Source organism: Argentina silus, assembly GCF_951799395.1.
Source record: "Argentina silus genome assembly, chromosome: 3".
Lineage (NCBI taxonomy): Eukaryota > Metazoa > Chordata > Actinopteri > Argentiniformes > Argentinidae > Argentina > Argentina silus.
Window position 1 is genome coordinate 16,827,201 of NC_139657.1, and position 17,315 is coordinate 16,844,515.

General features: G+C 39.9%; 1 protein-coding gene across 1 annotated transcript in view; it reads left to right on the top strand.

Annotated features, from left to right (window-relative positions):
* Positions 1-9,993, top strand: part of agbl1 (AGBL carboxypeptidase 1) — a 74,860-nt gene extending 64,867 nt beyond the window's left edge. Inside the window, exon 23 of the mRNA XM_083667207.1 lies at positions 9,376-9,993. Coding sequence (XP_083523333.1) covers positions 9,376-9,667 — 292 coding nt within the window. The 3' untranslated portion in view covers positions 9,668-9,993. The remainder of the gene's footprint in view (positions 1-9,375) is intronic.
* Positions 9,994-17,315: the final 7,322 nt, after the last annotated feature.

Genomic DNA, 17,315 nt, shown 5'->3' on the forward strand with positions numbered 1-17,315 from the left:
TTGACATACAGCACTACTGTAATCAATGATGAAACTCTATCATATTAGATTTCAAATGCAATTATCTTTTTATAAGTAGCAAACCAATGTCAACAATCATACTGATCAAACATGAAACAAGTGATATACTGTACAGTGACAAAAGCATAGATGTGTTAAATTGAGCAATATGCACTTCACTTGGCACGGTGGGTAGATTTGTGTCAGCTTGTCCCATTATCATTGAGCTTGTCCTTCATAGATCCCTACAGCTTGGCTAGACTCCAAATTATCCCAAACAAAACCAACTGAAACAATCACTTTTATTCTGCCACTTTGGAACTCAATCCATTAGAGGTTACCTACCACTGAATCCACTCACAGAATTGACTGTTGCCCTTCAGGAACAGCAGTAAGGGAAGGGTAGACCTAGCAGTCTACAGCTTCATGTGGGCTCACTTCACAAGATATACAGTGACCTGCATAAGTAATGGGGCAGGCATGAATGCTTCAAAGACTACCATCCTCAGAATATGTCACCAGAGGCTTCACTGCAAGGTGCAAACCACTAGTCAAAAAGGATGGTCAGGTTACAGATTGCTAAAAAGTACCTAAAAAGCCTCCACAGGTCTGAAAAAAGGTTGTATGGACAGATAAGACTAATATTATCATGTACAAGTGTGATTGCAAGAGCAAAGTTTGGATAAAAAAGTATCTGCCCAAGATTTACAGCATACAACCTCATTTGTGAAACATGGTGGAGGGGGTTTTATGGTTTGGGCATATATAGCTGCCACAAGAACTGGCTAACTTGTCTTAATTGATGTTGTAACTGCTGATGGTAGCAGCAGAATATATTCTGAAGTGTACAGAAACATCTTGTCTGCTTGAGTACAAGCAAATGCCTCCAAATTCATTGGAAGGCTTCATCATACAGTAAGACAATGACCCAAAACATACTGCCATAGCAACTAGGGAGTCAATCTTCAGATTTAAATGCAATTGAATATGCATTTAATTTCCTGAAGATTGTAGGCAAAAAGACAAAAACAACTGAAGATGGCTGCAGTACAGGCCTGGCAGAGCATCACCAGAGAAGATACCCAGTGTCTGGTGTAGTCAATGGGTCACAGACATCAGGCAGTTATTGCATGCAAAGGACTGCCAACCAAATACTAAAAATGAGTGCTTAATTTGGACATTATATGAATCTGTCCAATTACTTTTGGTGCTCTGAAATCCAGGGGCTATGTATAAAAAGTGTTGTACGTTCTGAATTATGAAACCAACATGTACAAAAATACCCTTAAATAAAAGCTAACAATCTATACTTTAACCTCATAGTAATTGGTGATTTAATGAATCCAAACATTTGGAGGTAAGAGCCAAAAGAACAAAACATTACTTACATAGAGCACTGTAGGAGCAGGAGAGCAAGTAGTTTTGTTTTTACAGTACTGATCTGAACAAGAGCATGGTTTTATTCAATTTACGTACCAGACAACATACTGTATTTAGACTATATATTTCCCCTCCCTCAAGCTGCATTGATGCTCATGCAGTAAACAGTAATGTGTCCCCTTTTCATAAGGGTCTGTTATTGATGGCGACCATCTCAATTCCGTTCTGACTGACTGGTGAGATATCTTCCCACTTGTTTATTAATAAGTGTATAAACAGTATCATCTTCTCTTTGATGTTAAAACGTCCAGAACAGCCCCATCATATTCATGAGCGCTAATTTTATTTGAACAACCAACTGTCTCCTAACTCCTGAGAAGTGCTTTACAAACTGCTTGTTTTGGAGATCAGGATCATTACTAGGGACTTGTTTCATGGTTCCACCTTCTGCTCTGCCTGTGGAAAGAACAAAGACGTCGGGTCCTGGGGGTGCTATGTGTTGGCAAGCCTCAGAAACAGATGGATGGAGGCAGGTGAATAGATTGAGGGAATGAGGGGGATTTTGTATGTGTCATCAGATTGAGGAGTGAGACACTTGTGTCATGTCTCCTTTGAATTTAGTCAATTCATTGAAGATTACTGTTATGCCAATGGTCTCCTAGTGTGGTTACAAGCATGCTCTCTTTCTTTCTTTCTCTCTCTCTCTGACTCTGTTTCTCTGTCTCTATATCTGTAACTATCCTTATCTGTCTTGGTCTCTCTCTCTCTCTCTCTCTCTCTCTCTCTCTCTCTGTGTCTCCCTCCTTCTAAGTCTACCAACTTATCTGTAAAACTACTTAAACTATTCTAAAATGCCCCTTCCACCGACCTTGGGGCTTGCCTAACCAATTAACTTGTTCTGTAAGGGATCAAACACAGTCTTGGGTAACACGAGGGGATAGCTGTGATCTTAGTTACTCGCTAAATTAATCTAACTGTAAAATTATTCCTTTGCACATTGCAATATTTATAAGTATTTGAAAGATGTTTATACCCTCACAAAAATGAGACTGGAAAACATAGGCCTTCTTTTTAAAAATGCTGAACAGTATATTTATTTCATGTTTGAAGCATATTGGAGGAAAAGAAGAGATAATATTTAAAACGATGTTGATTTGAATGGCTTCCCGAGGATGTCGGAAAAGCAGGCAGTGTCTTTATGAAGTGTCTGTAATGGTTGTGGAGAGCAGACTTGTAAACAAGACTGGCTTCACAGCCATGTGTAACGCTGGCTAGGTCCCACGGGGGATCTGATTAAATCACTGTCCCCAGCCGTCACACTGACACACACACACACGCACACACACACACACACACACACACACACACTCTCTCCTCAACCACGACGACACACACACACACACACACACACACACACACACACACACACATGCACTCACGCACACGCGTGCACGCACGCATGCACACACAGACACATACACACACACACACACACACACACACAAACAAACACACACACACACACACACATGCACTCACGCACACGCGTGCACGCACGCATGCACACACAGACACATACACACACACACACACACACACACACACACGCACACACACACACACACACACACTTACTTTTACTTACTTCACCTCAGCCCATTCATCACACTGACAGAGACACACACACACACACACACACACACACACACTCACTCTCCGCCATCACACTGACACCCACACATTCCACAGCTGATACGCCACACACAGGGTGGCCCGTTTAATCTGCAAATTAAATTATTTGCAAGACTTCAGCGTGTTTTATTTTTTACACTGCAAGAGCTATTTCAACAGTTAAGCTGCTTAGTCATGGGACTAAATTCAATCTGAAAAAGGACCACCTCCAAATTCTGTTTCTTGGATGATTTGAAAATAACAAATGTACAATGTTATCCACTCACACAGGTGATGTTGCAGTGTTATAGTAGGTGCTGCACACTGTATAATCCTGCCAAGTGTCTACTAGTTAAGTCATTTATATATAGTATCACGTGTCTTGATAAACAGTACTGTAGAAATTAAGCCATCAATTTAATTAAATCAATAAAGCTAATTATTCATTTCAAGACAAGTGGGCAAATTCAATTAAGTGTGAACACACATAGATAGATTATAATGGCAAGCAGAGTGCTTACACACTGCTCTTAACATTCTCTTTTGAAATGGAATAATGGGTCAAAAATCACGTGCCACAGTGTTTGCCAGTCAGTTTGTCAGTGTATTTGAGCTATCTGATCATAAAATGGTTATTTGATTTTGTATTAATTTCAGCCATAATACGTTTGTAAAGTCGAATGTCACTGGAGACACCCAAAGAAACATTCAGCGCTGCAAAACTGACATGGAAATTGTAATATGTGGCTGCTAAATGTACTCCCACCTTAATATAATATAATATTCTTCATTATTTCGCTTTCCCCATCATCCCAGATATGGAGACAGTGAGTAAAACTACACAGGTTAGAAGATTTTTTTCAAAAATCGTTTTAAAGCTATATAAGTGACTGGTCATGTTAGCCACATTACTTGAACGAGCACAAGTCTCGAATATCAAAAAAATATTATTTTAATCACACTCAACAATCTAGCTTTAATAGCTATATTTACAGTCTCCTGTTGAGCTTTCTATACAAGCTTGCTCTATTTGTCTCCAGATATTTTCATTGTCGTGGTACTCTGCAATTGCAATTATGCAGTCACTTTACCTGTGTATTACACATGGGCCCCAGTTCCATCCATTGCAAATAAAGTAAAGCAGCACTGCAGGTTCACTCAGAAGGTTTACACTCTATCTCATCTGTGTTAGAGTTACTATGTTTAGACTGACATTATGCAAGCTGTTCCTCTCAGGCACAGTATTACTGAATATTGATGTAAAACCTTATTATACCTGTCCTCAAAATACAACAAAAATATTTTTAGTTAACCAGTCCCTGGTACAGCCTACTTTTCCAACTGTCACTAAAGACAAGCAAAGCTCAGGCCCTGCAATGTTCTAATGTTACATTTTTTAAAGCTTCCTGTTTTCTATAAGCAAATAATACGGAGCATTAGTTATAGTTGACATACAGTTTATTTTACTGTGTTGAATTGAGGAAATACAAAGTTGAGATGACTATGCTATTTAGTAGGCTAAACTACATTTTATTTAAGTCTGAGCCATATTGAGCTTGTCTTTCTATTGGCAGCTAATACTTAATTTAGAATTAATTAAGTTCATGGGTGAGCAACGCAGCAAAAATCAATAATCCCACATAATCAGCATGCATGACTTGAGTGAGTCAAATTTAATTGAAGATCAGTGATTAATTATTTTTATGCCACCAGATACGACAGTTTAGAAGGTTTGGGAAAAGATAGGCTAAGAGACTTATATTAACGTACTCATCTGTTTTCAGAGTAGTTACAGGTACATTATTCCTGATGCTAATTTGTGTGACATTGTTTGGTTCATACAGTGATTAGTCACACATGTTTAATCAACATTTGGATAAAAAGTAGCCCAAATACCAAGATCGGTCTGTTATCTAATTTCTGATTGTTATGTATTACTTTAAGCACAGTACTTCCTGACCCACTGCTTTGTTGAGAACATTCCACTGAAAATGAAATCGAAGGCTTGTTGGGTTTCTATTTGAACCTGCAGGCTTCTGAAAAAATAAAAAAAATAATAAGACAAATAAATGAAAAGAAAACTACTGTATTTTTCCTCTGACAGACTATATTTAAATCCAATACTGTATTTTTCCTCTGACAGACTATATTTAAATCCTCCTCCTCTAATGGAAAAATTAAGTTGTTAACACCCAAACAGCCAAAGTAACATCCATTATTAGACAGAGAGAGCCAGGATGGTACAGTAATAACCTTGGATTAGTTCTCCTTGAGGTCGGGAAGGCGATGAGAGGAACGAGTTGTTCCTATTCTCAGTCTGTCCATTGTGTGTACAGTAATGGAGGTTGTTATCTCTCTAGATCACGCTGCTTGATTGCGATGAGGCTGGCTGAATAGGGTGACATGAATAATCCGATTAAGATTGCATTTGCAAATAATTATAAAACTGATGAAAGGATTTGCTCTGCCAGGCCCATTGTCTGCTGCCTCGGTCTGGTCTCGTGTGTGTCCCTCGCATTAAGAGAATTACTGTGAAGCATGTTTTTCAAAATCCAACTGCCCACAAACAAAACGAACAATAATTAACCTTTTATTATGGCAATGAATTTAACTGTCCAACTAATGCTCGGACAGCTAATGTTGTTGAAGGAAATATTGAACCTTTGAAGGTGTTGATTATAATGTTTATCAGTGGCTCTTTTGATGTGTCTGTGTGTATGCTTTGTTAGCCATATAATTAGATTCTTTTGTATGGTTTATTTTGAGAAGGACCTCTTTTTCACATTTCAGATGTGTGTTTTTGTATGTTTTGTTAGCAATGTGTGATATGTTTATTTGATAAGGATCTCAATGACAGGGTTGTTATAATACATAGTATAATCAACAGAAATGATGTATTACTATAATTTCTGTCTCATATTATTTCATTTGTATGTATTTGGAACCCCACTTGTTGAGAGTGACTCGTTTGGTCACATCTCAAGCTCTTTTACCACTGCCCCACACATTTGCCCCAGTCCAAGATCCAGGCCTATTTTATGATGGAATATTACAAAGACAAAGAAACAAACATCATGTTGTAAGTGTTATAGTTTTAGATCACACAGTCATTTACAGTATGTGTCCTTGATATTTTCAAATATCTAGTGTCACTATCAGGTATCAGCATCATTTGTTTAATCAGTTCTAGATGGTACTGCTTGGTCTAATGGAGCTACTGTCTATGCATATTCTCAGAGTAAAAGCTACTCTGTCAGCAAATCTCTCTCCAACTCTGCTGGTAGCAAAACAGTTAATGGAAAATCTGTTGGTTTGTTTTGTTTTTCCACCTTTGTGCTAATGATGACTTCATGGTCGTTGGTCACGTCTGACAACATGGCTAATAGGATTTGAATTGTAAACATTATGGCTTGCAACTGTGTCACCGCACCAGCTCTGGGGCAATGGGGACTTGAGGGGAAGCATGGAGGGAAAGGCATGGCTTAAGCCTAAGTGAATCCTAGTGGCTGAAACATCAGTGGAAACAACAGATCAGTGGCTTTGCATGGATGTTTTTAGGTTGTGTTCTCTGTTTGAATTGTTGTGAAAACCTCACAGTAACAATCGATGTGTGTTCAGGTACAAAAGGCAAGGTATGCTTATCTACCTGTTACCAGGACTGTATGTGTGCCATGTTTCTTGAGTGTACAAATAACATTCTTTAGTTGACAGAATGAACATATAGTTTTGGTACAGAAATGACTAATTACTTCGAAATGACATAGTGATGGTTATTACACATTGGCTGGTGACCAATCCTGAATTAAATGTTTCTGCGCTATCCTGCAAGTGGAGCAAAATGCTAAAATATAACCATCCAAAGTAAAATTACAAGTGCCACTCTGGAAAACATTTTGGCAACCGCTTCAAGGATTAGCTTTGTTTGTGTAGTTTATTCAAAATGTGACATTTCAATTGTACTGTAGAGAGTGTTTTGTTTTGACTAGAGGCTAAGTTGTGGGCAATCTCTTGCTACACTGCACCCATTGGAGAAGACACTGTCCTTCTCTGCCCAAAGGACTTCCCCTTTTCTGTGAGAACATTGGCAACACATTTTGGTAGCAGGTGTCATTTTTAAGCTGTTGTTTACAATAAGGGGAAGAGATCAGATGGATTTTGTTGAGGCTTTCTGGAGGCTGTGAGTTGACTGTCGAGCAATAGGGTGTATAAGACAACTGTAGCCTCGAGAGCTTAGATCAACATGGTGGTAACAGTCAATATTAATTCATCCATTATAACCCTGCAGTAACTCCACTTCCGCTGTTATCCAACTTTGCTTTGGCTTGATATCTACTAGGATCCCGTAAGGTGTCAGTTTGTAATATCACAGAGTGAAAGTAATGCTAGCTCTCTAAGAGGAATGTAGAAAGGATGGCAAAGATGGACAGTTTTACCAGCTCAGTAATATCCTTCATCATTACTCGAGCCGGCACAATGGAAGACTGATCTTATTGCAATAAGATGGGTAATCTCACATGCCACATATGCTGCTTCCCCCTGACTTTAAGCTTAATCAACTCACAAGATGGAGATAAGATGAAGGGATAAAGAAAGTGTTGAAGGCAGATACTGTATGAAAAAGAAAATGTTTTTGTCTAATGGGCCTGAAGTATTTAAGTAAACTGTATATTAAACAGCTATTGTTTAACTGTTTCACTGTTAATACCTTGTGAGGGTACACAGCAGACATTTGTATTCAAAGCTATGCAGCGATACACCAATGGGCCTTTTGGGTATAATTCTCTGGTACTTTAGATTGTGTAGCATACTGTAGTCTATGGCTGTTTGAGTCGCTGATTGCTTAATGGGCTTTTAATGGACCTGACGTCCTGGCATTCCACAGTCTGGAGACCAATCTAATGACACCCCACTGAAAGTACTGTATTTAGGAGGAATATGTGACTTTTGGAATATGGCACCCATTTTTAGAGCAGTGTTGAGTACAGTCAAATAGACACATACAGGCACATATCCACAACTTCACTACTGTCCAAATATAGTTTGTACAAGTACCTGAAATTATTTATGGAATTATGAAATGCATGTTTGGGCTTTTAAACTGCCACTTGTGTTTCATGTTGGTAATCAAATGGATGTAACATATTTGAAAAGGCACAGGTGCCTCTCATGAACCCCCTCAGAAATGTAAATTTCCATGAAATATTTTCAGACTATGTTTCTGTAGGAATCACAGTGCATCAGATGGTGTATCCTATTCAATTCACTTTCAGAGCAGAAAATGATAAACACACACACACACACACGCACACGCACACACACACACACACATAGGAAGGTGTAAATCGGTTTTCCTGTCACATCCTCATCCCCCATGGATCCCAGTGTTTTCTAATCTGATTAGTGTGGAAGGGCTTTATGTTTGCTGTCAATCAAGAGCTTGGCTATCTGAAGGTCACTGCCTCCTTCACAGAGCTGAACCCCAGGTTGGCCCCTTTACAGACGGAAAAAGTAAAGAAAAAAACCCTGACAATTTGATGCTTCCCCGCTTTATACAATACTAAGGCTTGATATGGGCATTGGCTCATTCCTGAAGGGGCATTTGTGAAACTGGACATGTTGTGTCATTCTGAAACTGGACGGGGGATGAGAAGCCCACTCACTATACATCTCTACCCACACAGATATACCCAATAACATTTACCAACTACTAACACCATACCGACACCAGCATCTCAACTAGAAAAGGTCACAAACAGTATTACTGTTATGTACCGTACCTTTGTTAACACAGGGTTGCCATTATCAGGTGTGGCTGCTGTTAATGACACTAAATATTGCATCTAATCAGAACAATGTATCAAATCCAAACCCAGAGTGCTGTGCAGTCCAGTATGTGCTGCTCACTATGCAGTCCACATGGGTCCAGGCCAGTCTTTTTGTCTGTAATAACCCCTCAAAGGATATGACCGGGGAAACGCTCAGAGCCTGCTGGACGCGTTCAGAAAGTCAATGAACCAAACTAAAACTCAATGAAATGGAAACAATGACTCTCTGGTTCTCTGCAGTGGGGTGGTGAAACAGATATGCCAAAGGCTTCAGCAGGGTACCTCAACTCTGGTCCTGAGGTACCCCCCAAGGACTCCACACTTTTGGTCAAGCCCAGCATTCCCTGCTATACAGAAATGAAATATATGGCATGGTTTTGGTGCTGTCAATCCCTGGAATGGTACTTAATGAATAGCTGTTCTCTTCTCCACTCCACTCATTTAGCCATGCAGCAATTTCCTTTGGTTAACCCACTGTCTTCTTCTCTTCTGTCTCCAGCTGTTTCGAGGATGACGAACCTCCGTGCGTGGAGGAGATTGAGTACCAGACAGACAGCTGCTCTGAGCTGAGAGGAAACGACCTGGACTCTGAGGTCAATGGCAACACCTCCAGCACTGAGGAAGAGGATGAGGAGGAAGAGCACAACATGACCCAAGGCGGTCAACAACGCTCAGACATGAAGTCCTGCCTCTTCCCTCACCTGATAGGCCAAGGTTCTCTAGAGACTCTCAACATCAAGAGGACCTCATGCAATGGGATGAATATTCCAAACGGACAGTATCTGAGCTAAGGTCTCACAAGTCGCTCCTCTCCTTTTGTAATGTTTCTGAAGAACACAGAGAAGGAGATTCTTCCAAAGCACTTATTATGGAAACACTTCCTCTTTTTTTTACGATTATTTAAAGAGTAAATTTGGATATGTAAATGAAATCCTAAATGGTTTCTTGTGAAGTGACTTCAGATCACTTATAGTGGACTATACCTTTGTATGACAGGTATGACATTTATGCATGACTAGTTATTTGAAGGGATACTTACTGTAGGCATACAGTAATGCTTTGGTTCTTAGCCTTCATAATGTATTGGGAGTAAATAGGTGACGTACAGTACAGTAGTGGTTTTACAGTTTTATTCTATGAGAATATAATTTGAGTATAGAAAATGTATTAAATACATTTACTATACTTACAATTTGAATTTGGGTGGCACTGTTATAATGTTTACCTTATATTAACATTGAACATAATTATACAGTATTAAGCTTTAAATAAATAACAGGCCACCATATGCATTGCTACATTTTCTAATGTTCTTAAACTTTCAGTACATCTGATTCAGTTTAACTTAGCAAAACTGTATTATTTATGAATCTCTTGTGAATATCATAAAATATAGTCCTTGTTTTCAGTTTTAATAATAATAAGATATTATACAGTATTATTGAACAATAGCTGGGTGGTAAAACTGTGCCATTACCATAAATAGTTTCTTAAGATGGCCGCCCAGTTCCCGTCCCTCATGCAAGTCAGAGGTTTACATCTCTTTGTCACCAACGGTGCGGTACTCACAGTCCTGGAGTTTATTCTCCATACTGTATGTATGAACTGAAGAACACTGCAATAAAAATACAGTACCCTGAAAAAATTGAAAAACTGTCTCGTGTGTCTTATTTGATATCTTATTATATCACATTCATCATATTTTATATTATACACCTCACTGTGGTCACCCAACCAAAGTGTGGTTCTCCTATCCTTTAGTTCCATTGGGGAACACATTAAAGCACTATGGCTGCAGTCTTGAACCTCTACCCTTCTCCAAAGGTTTGCACAGGTACAATCCTCTCATGAATAAATGAATGGACTTGTGTACAAAATATGGTGGAAACTCAATAGCCCGTGCTTACACCAATCCAATGCTTTTAAATGCATCAGGGGAAGTGCTACTTCTGGGTGAAGGAGAGAGAATCAGTACGCAACCCAGGCCTCTGTGAATGCTCTGACGTGTTACACATGTAGCCATAGAAGGATTGATGATGCATGACTGTTTCACATTGTTCCACCTCTCTTCATCAGAGACTTCAATAAAGACAACCCCCCTGCCCACCCCCGCCACCAGCCGTCTAAACAGACAAAAAGCCAAGGCAGTCTGACTACCTCTGACATCTCTCCACAGCCGCCCGATGACCTCACCACACACTCTATTATTTTAAGCCCACAGATAGGTTTGTCCTATTTTGAATCGCTGCCTCTCTTGGCATTGTGAGGGGCTTATTTCAGAGTGTCTCAGGGATAGAGATCAGAGCATCTCTGGGGTCTCTGGGATAGACGAGTCAAGAGGTTGTCAGGCTCTCACAATGACTAGTGGCTATGTGGCGTGAGGATCTACAGCCCCTGTGGACCGTCAGGTAATCCTATGGGCTGAATGGACAGACCAGAACCAGAACACTGACCTTGAGTACTGTTGACCACTCTGGCCGTTGCTGTATACATTATGGTGAGATTGTATGATCACATTTTATGGTAAGTGACCTGCAATTACCTGGGTAGTAACACATTTAGTTTATATTAAACATGAATAAGTTACATTGTAAATACTCCAGTCTCAATAATGTATAAACATGTTGCTCCAAGTGTTACCTCCATGTTAGAAAACAGGTGTTGAGCAACTTATTGTCAAGTGTTGCCTGCTTGGCAATTAAGATAAGACACATCGTATAAAACATACTGGTAGAAAAATATGTATTCATCATCGCCTAAGACGTGGTTCTCTTATTATGAAAATCATGTTGAGAGTGTCGGCCACAAAACATATCTAAATTACTATCTGTCTACTTTATCTCGTCTTATTTCCCTCGTACTAATATGCTGCGTCAGAGTTTAAACTATTTGAATATACGCAAGGACTTAGCGGTGACCTACACGCCTGTCTCATGCAAAACAATGCGTCGCAGACGTAGCAGAAGCAGCAGCAGCGTGGCTGTCCTGTCCTATATTCTCATCCCCTTTACATCTAATTAGATCCTGGCAAGGCGACGGGAGGCGAGCTACCTGAGATACTGAGAGGTACTGTAAGCAGCTAGTGCTTCATTGATATGCTGCTAGCGAGGTGTAGTTCACACACGACTGCGTTTCCTAATTAGTGTTTCATTCCGGCGCTGCCTGCTTCTCTTCACAGTTGAATCAGTCCACCATTAGCTCCTGCAGGCTTCCCACTCAACGTCCCTACAGGGAGACCCACTGAGGCCTTCAAAGCTATGCTCATGTCTAGGACATTACACTATGTATATGTATCTATTTATTTATTTATCACACTATTTATTTGCTTTGCAGATGCCCTCGTCAGCGGCTTCTTCGGATGTTAGACATATACATGTTACAGGTTTGTGGAGATTAATGTTGGGTAATTTGGGTCAATGGCTTTCTTAAATGTGCGAAGCAAGAACCTGTGGGGTCTAGTTTCTGTCTAGGACTTGTTATTGCAGTAAGAGGCATACTTTGAAACATTTGTTTGCTATTGATTGTTCTATCATGGAATTTGACACTGATAAGTTTATTCATGTTATTCATTCTTCTTGGTCTTAGGACTCACAACTTTAATTTCAGTTTAATTAATTAATCCATATCAACAACCACCACAAATCAGACAGCAGAAATGGGATCTTGATGATAATTATGGATATCATTTATTAAATATGTGTGTTCCACACAAGATGTGTATTGTCCTTGTCATAGTATCGTGGCTAATGTCATTTCAAAAGCTAACAAACCTGGGTTAGATTTGGAGGGAGATGCCAGAGAATAAGCGACGTAGCCGATGCTGTAGACCCATTTGGTTTGGACAGCTTTGTTATCTGCGGTATGCAGAGAGGACACTAATGTCTGCCACTCAGTCTCTGCATCTCAATGTGTTGATCAAAGCAAATTGAGTTGGAGTCTTTCCCACGCCTAGTATGTACATCTCAGCACTACATGTGGGGGTTGATGGAGAAATATGGTAGATGGACTGAAATACATTTGCGTGCCTGAAAACATAATTTTTGGGGTTGAATCTTTATTGGTATTTGCTGATTCCGGTGAGTGCAGTAACAATCAGTTCAGTTTAGTGCAATACACTGTACAGTACGTACACTGTACTGCATCTACTCGTGGGACTTAAAAAACCTCTCCCAACCTTTGATACAGACCTAAGAGGTTGCCCAATTAGATTAGGATTTCAAGATTTCAAGATTTCTTTATTTGTCACGTGCATACAAGTATACAGTGAAATGCAAAATAGGTGTCCTCCTGTGTGCTCATTATGAATCGGTCACCTTCTGATATCTTGCTCATTCACCCACCCAATCACACATATACTGTATAGACAGGTGTGAATGTGATGTGTATGTGATGTGACTGGTGTGTATGTGATGTGACTGGTGTGTATGTGATGTGACTGGTGTGTATGTGATGTGACTGGTGTGTATGTGATGTGACTGGTGTGTATGTGATGTGACTGGTGTGTATGTGATGTGACTGGTGTGTAGGGGAGAACAGAGACAAATGTAACAGGGGTCAATTGTAACACCCTGCTTTTCTCCAATCAGAAACAAGTTAGAGAGATGAAACTCACTCAGGATATGCAGAGTTGGGTTTACTCCCTGCGATGCAAAAAATCAGTCAAATATCTCACCATCTGCAAGTTTTATTTGAAAAAGCGTAATTCCTGTTCTGTTCTGTTCTGTTGGCTACAGATTGACATGATTGACGATGTCAGAATCGTTACCAGCTAGCTAGCACATCCAGTTTGTCATGGCTGCTAGGGTTGGGGGCAATTGTTACACAGTGTTGGGCAAGTCCTAGGCACAAGAGGGCTGCACAGATAGGACTGATCGCTTCATTTGCCACAGGGGTTAAATTGGGTCAAGCTATTATGGCGTTCACATGCAATTTCATGTCGTCAACTCAAGCCGATTTTAGGCTACATGTCACCTTGTCAAATGTATTTTGGGTAGTCAGATTTTCTCTAATTGATTCATCATTCAGAGATTTTCCTCTTTCCTATGTGCTGCCCAGGTCATTTTTGCCTGTCTGTATCATTCGCCAGAGAAGGAAACATTTTGCCAATATTGAAACTGTCACTGATACTCTGAGAATGTTGAGACATTGTTTGTAGTCTATCAATGAGAGGCTTGTGAAAACTTGTTGTGTTGCCTACTGTGTTGCCTACTGTGTTGCCTACTGTGTTGCCTTCTGTGTTGCCTACTGTGTTGCCTACTGTGTTGCCTACTGTGTTGCCTACGCATTTGGCACTAGTTACGTTCTCTTTGTAAAAAAGGCAACCCTACATCCACACTATAGCTAAATTAGCTACATTGAATAATGTTTTGTCAGCAAGATTGATCGGTTGAGGCAGATACAGGTTAGGCAGAGGATGATGATGATGATGTGCAGCAAGAACTTTTAAAAAGTTAGGCCAACTTATTCATTATGACATTAAGACAATATATTGACAATGTCACTGCATGACAATGCATATTTATAGCATACAATTCTTTGAGGCCAAACTAATGCAGCAACTAGCCTAACCATGTAGCTGCAGTTCCATCAGTGAAAAAACAGGACATGTATTTTGTTGGCATAGGCTACTAATAAATGTTAGTCCAAATTGGACTGTGCTATCAATTACAGCTGTCGCAACTTATGCTTCTTTTTTTAAAACATTTTTTATTAGGAGTCAAGCCATAGACACTTTGCAACTTTGCAAATTGCCTCGCGAAATTTCAGAAAAACTGGAGCAAAACCAAGAATTGTTGGCCGCAGATATCACAAAAAATCATCGCCAAATCCTGGAGGGACTGATTAAAGGGGTTAATGGAGCATTAGTGTGTGTCTATTTTGTCTTCTGCATTTTCAGTGGGTTTATTTAGTGTGTTTAATGTTACATTTGCCCCCACCAACTGTTCTAATTGGACAGTAAGAGCGGACCTTTTGGATTCAAATCAATACTGTTTATTTCATACACGGCAAGTTGACTGAGAACATATTCTAATTTGCAGCCATGACCTGGGGAATAATTGCAGGGGAAAGGAGAGGGGAAGAATGAGCCAATAGAAAGCAGAGGATGATTAGGTGACCATGGTAGCAGAAGGGCCAGACTGGGAATTTAGCCAGGACACTGGCATTAACACACCTACTCTTGCGAAGTGCCATGGGATCTTTAACGACTCAGGACCTCAGTTTAACGTCTCATCCGAAGGACGGCAACCTCTGCATGACAGTTTCCCATTCACTGCCCTGGGATATCAGGTCCAAGACCAGAGGGAGGATTGCCTTCTGGTCCTCCAAAACCACTTCCAGCAGCCTGTTTTGGTCCCCCATCAAAGGATCAACTGAGGCATACCCTGCAGAGTCAGCAGAGTGATGCAGGGGTGTGTGGCTGCTGGTTTGTGGCTGCTGGCTTGCTGACTGTGATCCAAGCATCCTATTTAGAGACCTACACATTTATCAATGATTAGTAGACAGATATACATTTCTGATATCAACAAATGACTGGTCTAGGTTGAGTGGTCTCTGAGTAATAGAGTTAATTGCAAACAATTTTACAATTGCCCATACTGTATGTAATCCAGGTACAATGAATACTGCCCAAGATTAATCTTGTGACTACATATGCCATAGCAAATCTACATACTGTATACAAACAAATCTGCAGGCAAATCCTGGACATATTTTAGGAAGATAGTATCTGAAAGTAAGAAAGAGAAATACATATTCAGCTTGACCCAATCAAACAGCCACAATAAATCAGGCCAACATCCAGCCACAACCATATTGCAAATGCTAAGATAAGGACAGTGGATTGTTCATGATTGGCCAGATGCAGATTGCATTTCTCTTAAAGTGACTCAACCTCGTTTTCATTACCCTGATTTATTATTGTAATTGTTGCTCTAATCCAATTCTATCCTATGTCTTTAAGAGGCCCTGCATGTCCTCCTATGGTGACCACTCCACATTGATTACCTGGCTTGTCTGCAGTTTAAATCCCATTATCAAGCACCAAAGGGACATTCTCTAATTTAGATTTAATCATTGCCCAGACTGTCCAGTGATTGATATCATGGCTGGACAATAACCTTGGTCCAATAATAACGATTTAGATATTCAAAATAATATGGTCTCAGAGATGTTTTGCGGTTGCATTTTCACTTGTTTGTCTTAGTGAGTGAGGAGCATTTTCAATTTGTTTATCAGTGGAGGTTAGTTCAAATGAGTGCAGCCCAACCCTCTAAACTATATAATTAAAAGGAAAGGTTTTTTTTTAATGACAATGCAATGCTGGGCTTATCAGCAATATACAAAGCCCCTCAGCAAAGCATGCTGTTATTTTAAGAGACGCTAGGTTTTACTTATTCTCTCCCTCACTCCCTCTGTGTTCATATATGCATTGTTCTATACTTTTCAGACCTTTTGGGTGCCTATAAAATGTCACCATATTTGAATCATAAAATCAGTCAGGCTGTTTGGTTGCCAGAACTTTCTGTCTCTTGCAGCAGGGCAGGGAGAGGTCAAAAGCTTTTCTCCAATGTGTGAACATGCACACCCATCCATCCACGCTACCATACAAGCTTGTCTGCACCAGGATATAATGAGTTTACAAGTCAAGGTTTCCGTTAAATAATTAATGTTAAGCTCATTTTTGTTTAAGTATTTTTCAGCATATTCTGTCTTCTTCTCTGATGAACGTATGCTGTAATCATTACTAAACAAATGCATTTCAGCCATTGGAAAGATCTCAATATTTTCACCTTTTTAGATTTGAATTCAAATGCATTTCAAATGCAAGGACTGACAGCTGGTAAAGTCAATAAATATGTAGGTGTTGTATAGTCATGAATAATGCATAAATAATGGTGTCAGACCACCCCATTTATTGACCCTTCTCTCTGTTTTAGCTTCATTAGTCACTCCTAGCTGGAGTGAGTTCCTATCTCAGAGATGCTTGCTGTCAAAGCAGATCCACTTTAGGTTTCTCATTAACTTTCCTGGTCTTGGCCATGCCCACTTTATATCCATATAGGCTGCTCTGCGTTGTCATTTGTCCCAAAATATGTTTTAAAACCACACATTGGGATGGTATGTAATACAACCCCCCCCCCCCACACACACACACACACACACACACACACACACACACACACACAGCTTTTCAACTCGGCCTTGGCTTTAGGCATCACTGTGACTGCGTATAAGAGACATAAAAAAGAGAGCTGCATTAAATGACCTGTGTTAAATTTGCCTGTAGTGGATAATTGACCACTTTTGCTGTTCACAGTAGGTGGGGATAATATGCTACCTTTAACCACAGGCAACTTTCCAAATGTGCACCTAGTACAATAATTAATGTCAGGGAAAGAGAGAGAGAGAGAGAGAGAGAGAGATGCCTTTTTAGAACCA